At 41.3% G+C, this 16,321-nt stretch overlaps 1 protein-coding gene across 15 annotated transcripts in view; it reads left to right on the top strand.

The window, feature by feature from the left end:
- Nucleotides 1-16,321, top strand: part of Kif1b (kinesin family member 1B) — a 132,390-nt gene that overhangs the window by 22,471 nt on the left and 93,598 nt on the right. For all 15 annotated transcript variants that reach the window (XM_051173989.1, XM_051173982.1, XM_051173988.1 and 12 more), the window contains exons 3-5: nt 11,290-11,366; nt 12,851-13,030; nt 13,445-13,510. In XM_051173989.1, coding sequence (XP_051029946.1) covers nt 11,290-11,366; nt 12,851-13,030; nt 13,445-13,510 — 323 coding nt within the window. The remainder of the gene's footprint in view (nt 1-11,289; nt 11,367-12,850; nt 13,031-13,444; nt 13,511-16,321) is intronic.

Here is a 16,321-nt window from a genome sequence, read left to right as displayed (position 1 = left end):
TACAGGCTTTACTTTGTATGGTGGTCTCATAAATTTGGAGGAATTCTGAGATTGTGTTTCATATCCGTGGTACCTTCCTTAATAGAGTATTCAATAAATAGAATTTTTAAACCTTTCTCTTTTGTCATGATAGGTAGATAGATAGATAGATAGATAGACAGATAGAGATGGATGGATAGATAGATAGATAGATAGACAGATAGATAGACAGACAGACAGACAGACAGACAGACAGATGACACCCCTACCCCCTCCCCCAGACATGGATTCTCTTTGTAGCCTCGGCTTTCCCTGAACTCGCTCTGTAGACCAGGCTGCCCTCAAACTCAAAAAGAACTGTCTGCCTCTGCCTCCCAAGTGTTGGGATTAAAGGCGTGCGTCACTACTGCCTGGCTCTCCTTTCTTGAATATTCTTCAAGACCATGATTTCACCCAGGCTTGATGACTTAGACCTGGAATGCCAACCCTTAGGAAAGGCTGAGGTAAGAGATCTGGATTTTCAGGTCAGGCTGGGCTACTTAATGAGTGTGAGGCCAGTCATATCTGCATAATGAGACCCTGTCATAAAACAAAACAGTGTTATTCCAAAGCTAGATGTTGTTAATGTCTCTCTAACCTTCTGTTCTAGGGCTATTTGCAAGGATCAATAGAATGATGTATATTTAGGATGAAATTTGAAAAATAATTTTTATGGTTAATCTTAGTACCAGAGTTATTTTCAGTTTATTTATTTATTTAATTTTTGATTTTTTTTTTCTTTTTTCTTTTTCTTCTTCCAGACAGGATTTCTCTGTGCAGCTTTGTAGATCAGGCTGGCCTTGAACTCACAGAGATCTACCTGACTGCCTCCAGAGTGCTGGGAATAAAGGCATGCACCACCACCTTCTGGCTCAGTTTAATTTTTTAATTAGTTAATTTTTATTTCATGTGCATTGGTGTTTTGACTGCATTTATATCTGTGTGAGGGTGTTGGATCCCCTGGAACTAGAATTACAGACAGTGGTGAGCTGGGAATTGAACCCAGGTCCTCTGGAAGAGCATTAAGAACATACAGTACTCTTAACTGCTGAGCTATTTCTCCAGCCCAAGTTTAATGTTTTTTGTTTGTTTGTTTGCATTTATTTTATTTGTGGGGAGTGTGTGTGTGTGTGTGTGTATGCCATGGCACATGTATGGAAGTCAGAGGACAACTTGAGGGTCATTTCTCTTCCGACTTTGTGGATTCCCAGGGATTGAATTCGTCAGGCTCAGCTGCAAGCAAGCATCGTACTGGTTGAGCCTTCTTGCCAGCCAAGAATATAAGTTTAAAGTTGGAAATAATTGTGTGTAAGTTGGATGGGGCTTTTTCTGTTGTGTATTGAGAACTGCTTTTCATTCATCCATTTATTCAAACTTATTCTATCCACGGATTTGGTGGCAAGTGCCTCTCATTGTACCAAGAACCGATTTTATTATATAAAAACTTCAACTGCTTGAATTGTTTTCATACCAAAACAGCTAAGCAAGAGACAGCTGGGGGCTGGAGAGATGGCTCAGCAGTTAAGAGCCCTTGTTGCTCTTGGAGAGGACCAAGTTCAAGAAACTGAATCTAAAGGATTCCATACCTTCTTCTAATCTCCATGGGAAACCTCTTTTGCCTGTAGAACCTGTGTAAACTAGGCTGGCCTGGAATATAGCTGCCTGCCTCTGCCTTCTGAGTGTTGGGATTAAAAATGTGTTGCCACTATGCTCTCCCAGCAATAAGATCTGCTAGAAAACCTGGTCTTTGCTTTCCATTTTAGAGTTTGTTTTTAATAATCAGTGTCAATAGCTTGGTGTTGTGATTGCTTTTGGTAGGCTGGTGAAGTTTGAAATGGAGGGTGAGCTAGCAATCTGGAGAGCTAGCTGGCCTGCTGTTTCCTGTCAGGGAAGGTAGGCATTCATAGCTTCAGTGTTTGCTTTGTCAAGGATTGTGTGTTATGATAGACTAAATACTATTCATAGTTGTATTGTTGTGGACATAAACAGGAAATTGGGTTTTTGCTATTCAGCAAGCAGAGGGCACGAAGCTTTTAGAGTTTTTCTGTTTTATTTTGGATGTAAATGTAAGTAGTTGAAGTAGTTTGATGTAGTAGAAAGCACCGAGAAGGAGGCAGCTTTATGAGGGAGGAGGGGAAGGTAGGAAACTTCTTAAAATCCCGTTGCTTTGGCAGGACAGAGAACACAATGAGGAAATGATTTAACTACATTGATTGTTTCCCTAGACATGTTCTGGCCAGATACCAAAGAATCCCTTTCACTGTGGAAAACTTGAGGCAAAATGTGTGCAAGGAAAACCCTTCACTTTTTACATTGTTTATTATTGTGGGAAAATGTGATTTCTATTTAAAAGCATTAAACACATAAGCTGTCGTATTTAGGTACTTAAGAATTTTAATTCATTCAGACTTCAGAACAATCTTGTAGCTGGTTTCCTTAAGTTCTCGTTGCCCTGAAATCATTGAGGCAAGGAGAGATTGCCTCGCTTTCCTAGGCCCTCCTTTGCTTGAAGTTAGAACTTGGCTGCCTCTCAGTCTTTGTAAGAGTCACCTGAGCTGTACATGTCAAGATAGTTACTGTTTTACTATATTGTCCAATAACATTTTTGTCTAATTTGGATATAACTTTATGTTAAGATTGACCTTTTATTTTGTGTGGGGCAGTTTCGAGACAGGGTTTCTTGGCATAGCTCTGGCTGTTCTGGAACTTGTAGTGCAGGCTGGCCTTGAACTCACAGAGATTCACCGGCCTCTGCCTCCTGAGTGCTGGGATTGAAGGTGTGTTTCACAACCACCTGACTTTATTAAGTGAAATCATAAAATAGAGTGAAGGGCACAGGTCCAAGACTTTGGGCTACTCAGATTGAACAAGATGAGATGTGGGCCTTCCAGAGAGCTTGTTTCTCTTCCTCTTTTCTCTCTCTTTCCTTTATTTTTATTTATTTATTTTGAGATTGCCTTACTATGTGGCCCTAAATGGCCTGGAACTTATTTTGTAGGTAGATGAGGCTAGCCTTAAACTCTTGGTTATCCTCCTGAATTTGCTTCATTAGTGCTGAATTACAGGTCTGTGCCACCACATGTAGCTTCCTCTGTTTTGTTTTGTGTGTACATGTGTGCCTAGCAAGCAAGCAGGAGTGTTCACATGCTGTGGTGCGTCTGTGGAGATTGGAGGACAGCTTCCTTTTTAGTGTATGTGCTGCCGAAGCGAGCACTAGAGGACAATTCCCTGGACTTGGTTCTTCTGCCTTCTCGGTTCCGCTGTTGTACTGTGTTTGTCCCGCTCATTGGCCTTCACGGTTTGTTCATTTCTTTGTGCATGTGTCCACGTTTATGGTGTTTTTTGAGGTCAGAAGATGTCAATGTTAGTGAGCTGCTTGACAAGGCTGCTGGGATCTGAACTCTGGGGCGCAGCAAGTGCTCTTAGCTGCTGAGCCATCTGTTCAGCCCCACATCTAACTTTGTTATGTTGACTCTGGGGATCAAAACTCAGGGTGTCAGGTTTATGTTGCTAGTACTTTTGCCCCTGATTATCTTTCTGGCCCCAACTTCATCTCCTTTTAAAATTGTTCAAAATTTGCTAAGGAAGGTCAGAATTGTTCATTGAGAAGCTTTTTATTTCTGGTGTGGGAGCTCACCTTATTATCTTCCTGCCTTGACCTTCTAAGTGATGGCATTATAGGCATGTGCCACCATATTCAACTTTGAGAAGTTTAGAAATACTATAAAGCATGTGCTAAATTTTATTTTATTATTTTATGTGTATAAATATTTGCCTACACGTCTCTGTACACCTGTGCTCCTGGTGCCAGAAGAAAGGTCAGATTCTCTAGAACTAGAATTACAGTTGTGAGTGACCATGTTTGTACTAGCAGTAGAACCTGAGTCCTCTGTAAAAGCAGTCAGTGCTCTTCACCACTGAGCCATCTCTCTAGCTTCATCACAGATATATAATATATTATGTAATATATATCTGTATTTGCATTTTAGAATTGTACAGTGACACTGAAGAGTTGTAGTTTGTTTTCTTTCCCCCCTCCCTCCCTTCCTCCTTCCCTCCCTCCCATCTTCTCCAAGACAGAGTCTCTTTATATAGCCCTGAATGTTCTGAAACTCACTGTGTAGACCAAAGTGGCTAGAGCTCATAAAGATCTGCTTGCTTCTGCCTTTGGAATGCTGTGATTAAAGATACATGCCACCACTCCCAGCTCTCTTCTTACTATACACTTTAGTCCTTTGGGATTGAGTATATATGGTGAACATGTACGATATACCTACGCCCGTTTTTATGTAGTTTGTTATTTCAGACGATTAAAGGACTTTATGATTATAGGTATTTTGTTCAAATCTACTCTGTTTCTGCCATTTTACTATATTTCCAGAAGACTCTACAAGGCTATGGCTTTAGGCTTTGAAATATTGTTGTTGTACCTAACATTTTTATTTTGTGCCATTTTTGTCTTGATTTTTGACATAGGATGCTTTTGGTAGAGGAAAGATACCCTGATCTCACTAGAGTTTTTTGTTTTGTGTTTTTGAGGTATTGTCCTTACTGTGCAGCTTTAGACGTCCTCAAACTCATGATCCTCTTGCTTCAGCCTCCTGAGTGTAGGATTACAGGCATGAGCCGCTGCCACACCTAGTCCATCACTAGGATTTTTAGCAAACCCAAACATACTGTTTGAGGAAAGCCCAAGTATGGTTTTGAGAAAAGTTAATATAAAGTTACAGTGCTCCCACACTGATACGTTAATTATAGTTGTAGGCAGAATCTTAGTAGTTTGTCGACAACAGTGTAATTACTGCATTAGTGACTTTGAGATATTAGATAAACAAACTTATTCTGGAGAATAAAAAGGGTTTTAAATGCAAATCTTGTTTTAACTGCCTTATTTTCTAGGATTCAGTAATGCAAACATTTCTGCATCTTTGTGCTGTGGTAACAAAATTGGAAAGCAGGCAAGGAGAAGAGGGGGAGGGGGTAAAGTTGAACATTTAACAGGCTTTGGAAGGTTGTTGTTGTTTTTTTAACGTTATTTAGTTTATCGTGTGGGTACAAACACACTTGTGCACACACACACCGTGGTGTTATCTGTGGAGGTCAGGGAATCACTTGTGGATGTCAGTTCTCTCCTTCCACTGGGTGGGCCCCAGGGACCAAACCCAGGCTGTCAGGTTTGATGGCAAGCACTTTTCCCCCTGAGCTGTCTTGTCAGTCCTCTAAGGTTTCACTTCTTAAAAATTATTCATTATATATTTGTGTGTATGTGTGTGTACCTGTGTCAGTTTATCTGAACTACTGTATGTAGCCACCCAAAGAATCCAGCCGTGTCAGACCCATTAGAACTGGAATTACAGGTGGTTGTGCACCACCATGTGGGTGCTGGGAACCTGCTGAACCTGGATCCCCTGCAAGAGTGGTGAGCCCTCCTCATTGCTGAGCCATCTCCCTACCCCGAGGCTGGTCTTGGCTTGAAGTGACTAAAGGAAGGAGAATATGACTAGCTCTGGTTCATTATTAAACTAAGGCTTTTTAAACATTTCAGGACCAATGTTTTAAAGATGTTAATCTGTGTTGACTATGGTGTGAGGAATTAAGAGTGTGAACCCAAAGCCCATAGGTGTGAAGATTTTTCTGGAGAGGATGAATGAGGGGTTCTGGTTCCTTTTGATTTGGGGATAAGACACCTTCAGGACTTAGATACTGCAACTACTTTTTGAATAAATAAAGGAAGACCTGGAAAGTAGCGTTCAGAAGGGGAGGTAGAAGGGACACAACTTTTAAGTAAGCCTGGGCTATGAGATACTTGCCTCACCATTCCACTAAGCGTGTGCATATCTCTGTGTGTGTACATGTATGTGTACATGGGTTTTGTTCGCCCACTGTCATTTTTTAATTACTTAATTTATCTTTGTTTTTGCTACTTTCAAACTGCAGTTTCCCCTCCCCCATTCCTCCCATTTCCCCATCTCCTTCCATCTCCCCCAGATCCACTGCTCCTCAGATTCCCTTCAGAAAAAAGCGGGCTTTTCAGGAATGTTCATGAGCATGGCATTACAAGATACAGTACAGACCCCCATATCGAGGCTGGGTGAGGCAATCCAGTAGGAGGAGAAGGGTCACAAGAGCAGATGGAAGAGTCAAAGACACTCCCCACTCCCACTGGAGGCTGGGATCTGGGATGGTATCCATGGCTCTGTAGTCATTTTTTTAAAAATTCTTTTCTTTTTGGCTCTTTTTGGGGCCATCACCCAGCTCCCAAATAAACTCACACAGAGTCTTACTCTTTCTATGAATGCCCAGCCTTACTTAGCTTGGCTTCTTTCTAGCCAGCTTTTCTTAATTTATCCCATCTGCCTTTTGTCTTTGGGCTTTTACGTTTCTCTTTCTGTGTATGTTTTCTTTACGTCTTACTCTGTGCTTTGCTGTGTAGCAGGGTGGCTGCCCTCTAATGTCCTCCTTTCAGTCTTCTCCTCCCGGATTTATCCTCCTATTTATTCTCTGTGCCTGCCAGTCTGTCCCTTCTCCTGCCTTGCTGGTGGCTGTTCTGCTCTTTATTAGACTGGTTGGGTGTTTTAGACAGGCAGAGTAACACAGCTTCACAAAGTTAAACAAATGCAACATAAAAGAATGCAACAATCATTGCATCATTAAACAAATGCTACACAGCATAAACAAATGCGACACATCTTAAAATAATATTCCACAGCATGGCTGTAATTGTTACTGAGGGCTCTGGGGATTACCCAGGGTCTGGCCAGCACCTGGGACCATGCTGATGCCCAGGTCCCATGCTGCTGCTGGGACTGTGCTGCTCTGAGGGTGCTGTGTTGCTACTGGGGCTGTGGTGGTGTCTGGGCCCAAGATGCTGCCAAGGGCAATGTCTAGATCCATGAACCTGTTGCAGCTGGGGTCTGTGGTGATGTTAGCATAGGACCATGCTGTGCCAAGCCAGCCCCGCCCTTCATTGGCCCTGGGATGGGTGGTCCTACCCCTCACTGGACATTGCAGCAGACAGGCTGGTCCTACACCTCAAGGGAGAGCTTGCCTCTGTACTTAGGAAAGATGCCACCCCCACTCACCATAGGTGTGCACCTTAGCTGGGAAGCACAGAGCTGACCCTGTGATTGGGGACACAGGTGAGCTGACCCTGAAGGCATGAGGGCATCTGCCATGGTGGCATGGATGAGAGGATGCCTTACCCCTTCACCTGTGGCAGGTGAGAGAGTTGGCTCTAGGGCCACGAGTAGGACAACTAACCCTGACCCTCAATGGCTGCAGTGCATGAGAAAGCAATCTCTGCTTCCGGTCTGGGCAGCACACAGGAGAGCAGCTCCTTCACTCTGCCTGGGCAGCAAACTCGAGCTGACCCTGTTGGCAGCGTTACAGTCCAAGGGCGGGAAAGCAGCAGAGCTGACCCCTACCGCACCTTGCCTGAGCAAAGAGTAGAGCTGGCCTTGGTGATATGCACGAAGGGGACCCTTTCTGAGGGCCCAAGGGCAGAACTGTCCCAGATCCTTGCTGTAGGCTGCATTGGGTGACCCAGCCAAGGTAGTGCTGTAAAGGTCATCTTGATAGTGACAATGAAGGAAAACTCATCAACCCACCTACCACCTAGGCTCAGAACCAGGGCTATAAGTTGTCCCCCTCCAGCATCCACCTCATTTATGAACTGTTGGAAACTATAGACCCAAAACAGCAGGATCTCTATGACACAGGACAACAGGACATCCAAGAGGAGCCGCAGTGACAGTGGCGTAGCAGAATCCAGATACCTCAAGCCAGAGCAGTGAGCACTTGAAAGTAAAGATGAACAGATTAAAGGGTAAAGTGGCTATCCTACAGTTTCCAGGACAAGGTTCTTGTTTTGTTTTGTTTTTTCTTTTAAATTCGGTTTTGCTTGTTTGGAGTGAAGGTTACAAGGGCGGAGGATGGATTTGAGGGGACAGGGAGATAAGTGGGAACAAAATGCGTGATGTGAAATCCACAAACAATAAAAGTAAAAAAAAAAATCTAAAAGAGGAGGGGTGAGGAGGGTGTATTGGTTAAGAACACAGACTGCTCTTGGAGAGGTTTTGAGTTTTGGATCCTAGTGTCTTTCTTGGGTGGCTCTCAACTGTCTGTAACTCCAGCTGCAGGGTATCAGACCACCCTTTTCTGGACTCAATCAAGTACATGAACTCATACTCCATATCCTCCCGCCCCCAATAATTTAAAAACAGTCTAAAGAAAGAATATGCCTGCTGAGATGACTCAGTGGTTAAGAGCACTTCCATAGGATCTGGGCTTTAATTCCCAGTGTCCAGAGAGTGGTTTGTTCCATCTGTAACTCCAGCTCCAAGGGACCCGACCTCATCTTCTGCCCTCTTCAGGCACCGGGCGTGTACGTAGTGCATAGACATAAGTGCAGCCAAAACTCCCATGCAAGTAAAAACACAGAACAGAACAGAACAGAAACAACGAGTAATAATAATTCTGTAATAGCAGATACAGAATTTAAGAAGTAGAGATTAGAGGCTGGAGAGATGGCCCAGTGGTTAAGAGCACTGGCTGCTCTTCCAGAGAACCATTCGATTCCCAGCACCCACATGGCAGCTCACAACTGTCTATAACTCCAGTTCCAGGGAATCTGGCCTTGCATGAAATGCATAGACATACAAGCAAACAAAACACCCATACACATAAAATAATGTGTTTTAAAAAGGAATTACCATGACTTCTGAAGTTCCTGATAACTTTTTCCTCCCCAAGAAGATAATGACAATGTTGATTTTTTTTTTTTTTTTAATTTGGGAGCTGAAATATTTCAAATATGGGTAGATTGGTATTATTTATGAAAACTATTATACAATTATACTGTGTGTGTATTGCTAGGGATTGAACCTGGGGGGGTTTTACATGTGCTAGGAAGCCACTGAACTAGATCCTCAGCCTTATGAAGAGATTTTGAAAATTTGTGTATTTCTGTTTGTTGTTTTTGTTTTATTTTGTTTGTTTTGTTTTGTATTTTTGAGACAGGGCTTCTCTGTGTAGTTCTTGCTGTCCTGGAAATTGCTCTATAGACCAGGCTGGACTCAAACTCAGAGATTGGCCTACCACCACTGTTTGGCCTGTTTATTTTTGATATAGGCTGTTATTTAAAAGAACAGGAGGGGCTTTGGAATGTAACAAATGGTTGCATACTTGCTTAGCATGGGCAAAGCTCTGATTTCAATCTCAGCAGTGTGCAAACAAGCACCCAGGTTGGTTGCATTACTATCAGAGGCTTCAAAGTTCTGAGAGAAAAGTTTGCAAAGGAAGAAGAAAAGGATTTCATGTGAACTTAGTACACTCTGGTGTAGATTTTCTTCGTTTTTCCTCTTAGGGAAATGAGAAATCAAGGGATAGAATCTGAGAATTTGTACTTTGTTCTTGACAGAACTGGTACTGGAATGAAATATGGCATAAGTGTTTGATAACAGCAAATGTTCTAGATGTTAGAAATGTTTAGTTTTAACTATGCTTTGAAGTGGTAAGAATTGACTTCAGGGACACGCCCACCACCTCAAAGTTCTTACTAGATTTTAGCTAATGAAGTAGGACTCTAATTTTTGTTTTCTTGGTAGGGTTTGTTGTCTAATTCTTATTGTTAAAACAAGAACACTTTAAGTGAATCAAAAAGAGTTTTAAACAGTGCCTGTGGCTTAGTTTTAAGGGATAGCTATATGCATGTCACCATATACAAATACATAAAGTGCTTTCTGTTTTGCCTTCATAAGCACTGTATGTGGAGAATAAACATCTGCATGATGATGTCTTGCCTAATTGTTGCAGCTCTGCAAATTCAAATTCTGGATGTGCCACTAGCTAGCTCTGTGGCTTGAGGAATATTGAACTTTTCTTTGATGGTTTCTTTATAAAAATGGGGATGAGAAAGCATTTTCCTCATTCAGTGGTTGGGAAGATAAAAAAGGTTACTAAACACAAAATACTTATGGGTTGGAGTAACAATGTGGCAAATGCTGTTTGGTATGTTGTACTCTTTTGTTAGACTTTGATTAAATTACCATTTATTTGTAGGGAGATGTTCTTTCTAGAACTATGTTTTCTTGTCACATGATTATGTGTAATGTGAGCCTTATTAATACTCTGTCAGCATTTGAGGTTGGAACATAAGTATGTGGCTGTACCCAGAGGAATCCAGCAAGAGGGAAAACTAAGCACCGTAGCAACCGTTGCTATTTGTGTTCTGCACACCAGCTGCCGAGAACAGGCTTCCTTTTTAATCCTGTTTTCACTGACAGTTTGGGATGTAACCTTGCCTCAGCAAAATGATTTGGTTGAGGTATCCCGTCTTTGAGATTTCATGACTACATGTTTGGGAAAGTCTGTCTCATGTGAAATATGAGATGATTAGTTTCGTGTGTGTATGAAAAAGGAAGGATTAGCTGGCAGTGATAGTGCACGCTTTTAATTTCAGACTTGGGAGACAGAGGCAGGTGGATCTCTGTGAGTTCGAGGCCAGCCTGGTCTACAGAGTGAGTTCCAGGACAGCCAGGCCTGCTACACAGAGAAACCCTGTCATGAAAAACAAAACAAAAACAAAACAAAAAGAAAGCAAAAGAAAGGATTAGACTTTAGCATTAAGTCAGTTTCTGCGGTATGGTGGTATTATTATTGCTCACATGAGAAGCCAATATGTGTAGTGAGATTTATGATTTATTAGCATGTTGTGGTTCTGCATAAACATCCATGCACACGTATTACATATTGTTTGCTTGCTGTCAAGTTCAGAAAACACAAACTTTGCAATAAGTACCTCATTACTGAATGCTTTTTGCTTTTTTGAAATAGGTAGCAAGCATTTCAGAAAGAGTTTGTTTCATATTGGGTTGGATTAATATAATAATATTTTTCGAATTTTTATTTCTAGTGTGTTGAAGTATTTCAAACCTTATGGGGTGCTTTGAAATAGAAACAAACAGCCTACTTTCAAGTCTTAGTTATTAGCTTACCTAGACAGGTCAACACTATTTTGAATATGGGTAACACCCAAATGAATGTGTGGTCTGATTGTGTGTGTGTGTGTGTGTGTGTGTGTGTGTGTGCATGTATGCACATGTTCCTGTACAAATTGCTGCTTAAACAATGATACTTTTGTGTTTTGATTGTCCTATTAAGACTCAGTAGTATAAATATGCTCTTTGGGATGATTTGAACATTTAGTATAATATATTGTGCTAATGAATTTATAATTCAAGGACTTAACAATGTAATGTTTTTATTCTCTAGGTATTATTAATCCAAAGAACCCGAAGGAAGCACCCAAGTCCTTCAGCTTTGACTACTCTTACTGGTCTCACACCTCGGTGAGTTTGCTGCCTCCCTCTGCTTTTCTTGTCTTTCTTTTATCCTAGGTTGTTCCAAGATTCAATTCTAATTTTCTTAGTGTGTTCAAGGATGAGTTCTGTGTGTGTGTTTGAGGAGGAGGTATTGGCTTTTTTGTTGTTTGTTTTTTGAGATAGGATCTCATTACCTGCATTGGCATTGACCTCCAGTCTACACTAGGCTAGCTTCAAACTTGGGCCAATATTCCTGATTTATCCTCCCCAGAGGTGGAATTACAGGTATGGGCTATAACACTCGGCTAATGAACTCCCAGTTCATAAGTTCCCTTTTTAAGAAGTACTTATTTGCTCACTCATGTACTCTCTCTCTCCCTGTGTGTGTGTGTGTGTGTGTGTGTGTGTGTGTGTATGTGTGTGTATGTGTGTGTGTGGTGTGTGTGTGTGTATGTGTGTGTGTGTGGGTGTGTGTGTGTGTGTACGTACGTACTTGTGCATGCAGGCGCCTGCATGTTTATACATGTGGAGGCTGGAGGTTGATATCTGGTGTCCTTTATCACTTTCCACCATATTAGGCAGGTTTTCTCTGAGCCTGTATCTCACTGACTGGCTGGACTGGCTGGTCAGTGAGCCCTAGGGTCGTCTTAGCATTAGGGTTAAAGATGTAAGCTGCCATGGGCAGCTTTTATGTGGGTACTAGGATTTTAAACTTAGGCCTTTGTGTTTGCACAGAAGCACTTTACCTCCTGAGCCATATCCCCAGCCTGCCTATCTATCTATCTATCTATCTATCTATCTATCTATCATCTATCATCTATCTATCTATCTGAGACAGAGTTTCTCTGTGCATCTTTGGCTGTCCTGGAACTCACTCTGTAGACCAGGCTGGCTTGAACTAACAGAGATCCATCTGCCTCTGCTTCCTGAGTGCTAGGACTAAAGGTATAAGCCATGCCCGCCCAACTTAATTTTAATTTTTAAAGACAGTGTTTTTGAAGTCCTGGTATGGTGGCACATACTTTTAGTCCCAACAGTCAAGAGGCAGAGGCAGATGCATCTCTGTGAGTTCCAGGCTAGCCTGGTTGATATATCAAGCTCCAGGCCAGCCAGAGCTGTATTGTGAAACTGCCTCAAAAAAAACAAAACAAAACAAACAAACAAACAAAAAACTAAAAAGCCAGGTAGTGGTGGTGCACAGTTTTAATTTCAGCACTTGGGAGGCAGAGGCAGATCTCAGTGAGTTCAAGGCCAGCCTGGTCTACAGAGCTAGTTCTAGGACAGCCAAGGCTGTCACATAGAGAAACCCTGTGTCAAACAAAAGAAAACAAGAATATCTTGGAGCTCTAAGTTCTACAGTGCCTCTGTGTGTGTCTGTCTGTGTGTATAAAATGGAAAAAGAAAAGATGTGTAGAAGGTTCTTTAAAAACATATAGTATAATTTAATGTGGAGCAGTTTATAGGAAAGACTATTAGTGAAATGCCGTAAGTCTTCTCTCTTATCTTTACAGCCGGAAGATCCCTGTTTTGCATCGCAGAATCGTGTGTACAATGACATTGGGAAGGAAATGCTCTTACATGCCTTTGAAGGATATAATGTCTGTATTTTTGCCTATGGGCAGACTGGTGCTGGGAAATCCTACACAATGATGGGGAAACAAGAAGAAAGCCAAGCTGGCATCATCCCACAGGTAAAGCAGTTGGATGTTAGCACCTGTGCTGTGTCCATCAATACTTCCAGTCTCAAATTGCTTTTTATTTGCTGAAAAACCATATTCAGAGACTGAAACATAAGGCACAGAGGTAGACAGCCTGTCTATTTCCCTCAAAGGTGTCTATTGTTGAGAGGGAAAGATTGAGTCTTTTTTTTTTTTTTTGGTTTTTCCAGACAGCATTTCTCTGTGTAGCTTAACATTTGTGTTCTATTGTTGAAGGAAAATAACAAGAGTTTATCAGAGTGTAAAATTTTTGTTTACTATATTAATTGTATTTGAGGTTTATGATATGCACATTTGGAGAGAGAGAAAAAGAATGTCTTATTATTGCTGTTAATAATGTCTGTCTGATTTGAGCTGTTAATGGTCCCTTCCCTTCTGCTTTCCTAGTTGTGTGAAGAGCTCTTTGAGAAGATCAATGACAACTGCAACGAAGAGATGTCATACTCTGTGGAGGTGAGTGTAGCTGTCCCTGAAACCAGGGGCGTTTATACTCCTGTCCTCCATTCCTTTCATTTCTAACCCCCCTCCTTCTTTTTTTTTTTAAGACAGGGTCTCTCAATGCAGTCCTAGTCTTAATGAAGCTAGAACTCACTGTGTAGACCAGGCTGGCCTCAGACTCACAGAGATCTGCTCAAAGATATGTGCTACCATGTCCAGCCTCCCTTTATTGTCTCTTAAAAATACTTATTTAATACTGTGGTGGCCTTTAATCCAGCGCTGGGGAGGCAGCAGCAGGTGGGTCTCTGAGTTCAAGGGCAGCCTGCTTCATAGATTGAGATCCAGGGCAGTCAGGAGTACACAGAACAACCCTGTCTTGAACAACAAACAAATTCATTCGTTTAGTTAATTTAATTTGTGTGTTTTTGCACAATTGTACAATCCAGTGCCACGATGCAGGAATGGAAGTTGCCAGAGTTGATTCTTTCCTTCCATTGTGTAGATCCCAAGGATTGAACTCAGGTTGTCAGGCTTGGTTGAAAGGACCTTACCTGCCTAGCTGTCTCACTGGGCCTCCATTGCTTTTGCTTTTGCTTTCCCCCTCCCTCCCTCCTCTCCTCCTCCCCTCCCCTCCCCTCCCCTCAGTCTGGAAATCACAGAGAACCCCTTGCCTGTGTCTCCCCAGTGCTGGGATTATAGCTGGGAGCTCCCCACCTCAGCTGGACTATCATCCCAATTGTATTAAAGGCTCTTGGTTGTAACTTTGTTTCTGCTCACTTAAAGCATTCCCTTAATTTTATGGGTTTAGACTGTTTCTAAGTTTTGGTTATAATGAATAATATTGCAATTAAATTGTTCAAAGTTAATTGGGTGCTAATATGTATCTTAGTTGTTAAGTGAAACATTTGATTGGCAGATGGCTTTTAGAAAAGAAAGACTATAGTAGTTCATTCTTTCAGGAGAAACTGGCAACCACTGTGCTCTTTTAAATATTTAGTATTTTTAGTTTTAAATCTTTGTCAATTTGGGGCAGGAGAGATGGCTCAGTGGTTCAGAATGAGGACTGCTCTTGTGAGCATTGAGTTCTGTTCCCAGGACCCAAGCAGGGAGCTCACATCCAGTTACAGCTCTACCTCCAGGGTATCTGAAGCCCTTTCTTAGACTCTGGAAGCTTCTGCCCTCACATGCTTACAAACACATGCTTATAAAAAGAAAAAAATTATTATTATTATTATTTGCCTATTTGATAATACATAACTTTTGTTAAATTTGAATTTCTTTGATTATTAATGTGTTTTATAATCTTGTAAATTATATGCACACTTGTTTAATATTTCAAAGGCAAGGCAGCTATATTCACTACTAACACAGACTTTATTTACACTTGAGAATCACAGTTTATTTTCTTTTACTTGATGTGAACTCTCTTCTTTTAGTTGGGAAGTATGTGGTTTTAAAACTATTGTTACCATACACACAGAGAGAGGAAAACACCCTTTTTTGTGTATTGTGTTACTTACTAATGGCAATGTTCTTTTAACACGAACCTACTGTTCTAGGAAATAAAACTGCCTTTTAAGAAAATGCTAGTAATTTCCTCCCTCCAAAACAGGGTTTCTCTGTGTAGCCCTGGCTGTCCTGGAACTTACTCTGTAGACCATGCTGGCCTTGAACTCACCTGCCTCTTCTGGGATTAAAGGCATGTGTCACCTACCTTCCTTCCTTCCTTCCTCCCTTTCCTTTCTTCCTGCCTTCCTTTCTCTTTTTTTCTTTATTATATAGTGTGATTTTTGACAGTACTTATGGTTTCTACTTGTTTTATGCAATTGCTGTGGAGTTTTTTCTTTACTAATTAAGGGTTGCACACTTTTCTGAATTTTTAAATTATTTTGCTTTATGGCTATCATATACGAAAAGGGGAGTGTGCTTCATTTCAGCTTTCTATTTAACTAGTTTTTCTTGACCTATAACAGTTCTTTAAATCAGACAAAGGACTTTTTTAGCTTATGGGTAATAAGAGAATATTCTGTTTGTGTTAGTCTTCACAAATCGTTTGGAGTGCATCTTCAAGTCCTAGTGCACTCTGTGCACCACATTTGTGGCCTCTTTTTTCTCCACTTTTTCACCTGTTTGCCCCATCATACTGACTCTTTTTAAAATCAATTTCTATAATGGATTAGTAACATTATCCTCTCAAGGTCTTAATATATAATCTTCTATTGTCTGAAAACTTCTTCCTCTGGATATCTTTTTTGTAAATTGTTTGAGAATTCCTTGATGGAATAATGTGTTTTCCTGACCCCTCCCCACTGTTTTTCTCCCAATCTCCCCCTCCCCCTACCACTATAGCCTTCTAATTTCATGTTTGTTTTTGGTTTTGTTTTGCTTTTGTTTTAAGCTCACTGAGTTCACTTAGTGTTGCTGGTATGTGTCTGGGTATAGGGCCATCTATTGAATCATGGTTTATCTCCCAGGGTTACTCTCCTTTTCCCCCATAATTTTTATAAAAATTTACTTTTTATAGTACTTAAGATTAAACACAGTGCCTCACATGAGCACGTCACCGCTGAGCTACATGCCCAGTCCTGTAATGATTGATCATGTTGTGTGTGTGTGTGTCTGTGTGTGTGTGTGTGTGTGTGTGTGTGTGTGTGTGTCTGTCTGTCTGTCTTGTATGTGTGACAGAATTTCATTTATTCCTGGCTAGACTATGTAGCCTAGGATGACTTTGAGCTTTTGATCTTACTTTGTCTACCTCGGCTGAGATTATAGATGTAAGCCACCATATCTGATTTATTGATGCTGATAATTGTACCCACAGCTGTG

This window comes from Phodopus roborovskii, unplaced genomic scaffold (genome assembly GCF_943737965.1).
Source record: "Phodopus roborovskii unplaced genomic scaffold, PHOROB, whole genome shotgun sequence".
In the NCBI taxonomy this organism is placed as follows: domain Eukaryota; kingdom Metazoa; phylum Chordata; class Mammalia; order Rodentia; family Cricetidae; genus Phodopus; species Phodopus roborovskii.
The sequence above is the reverse complement of the archived record's forward strand: the minus strand, read 5'-3'. Positions and strand labels throughout refer to the sequence as shown.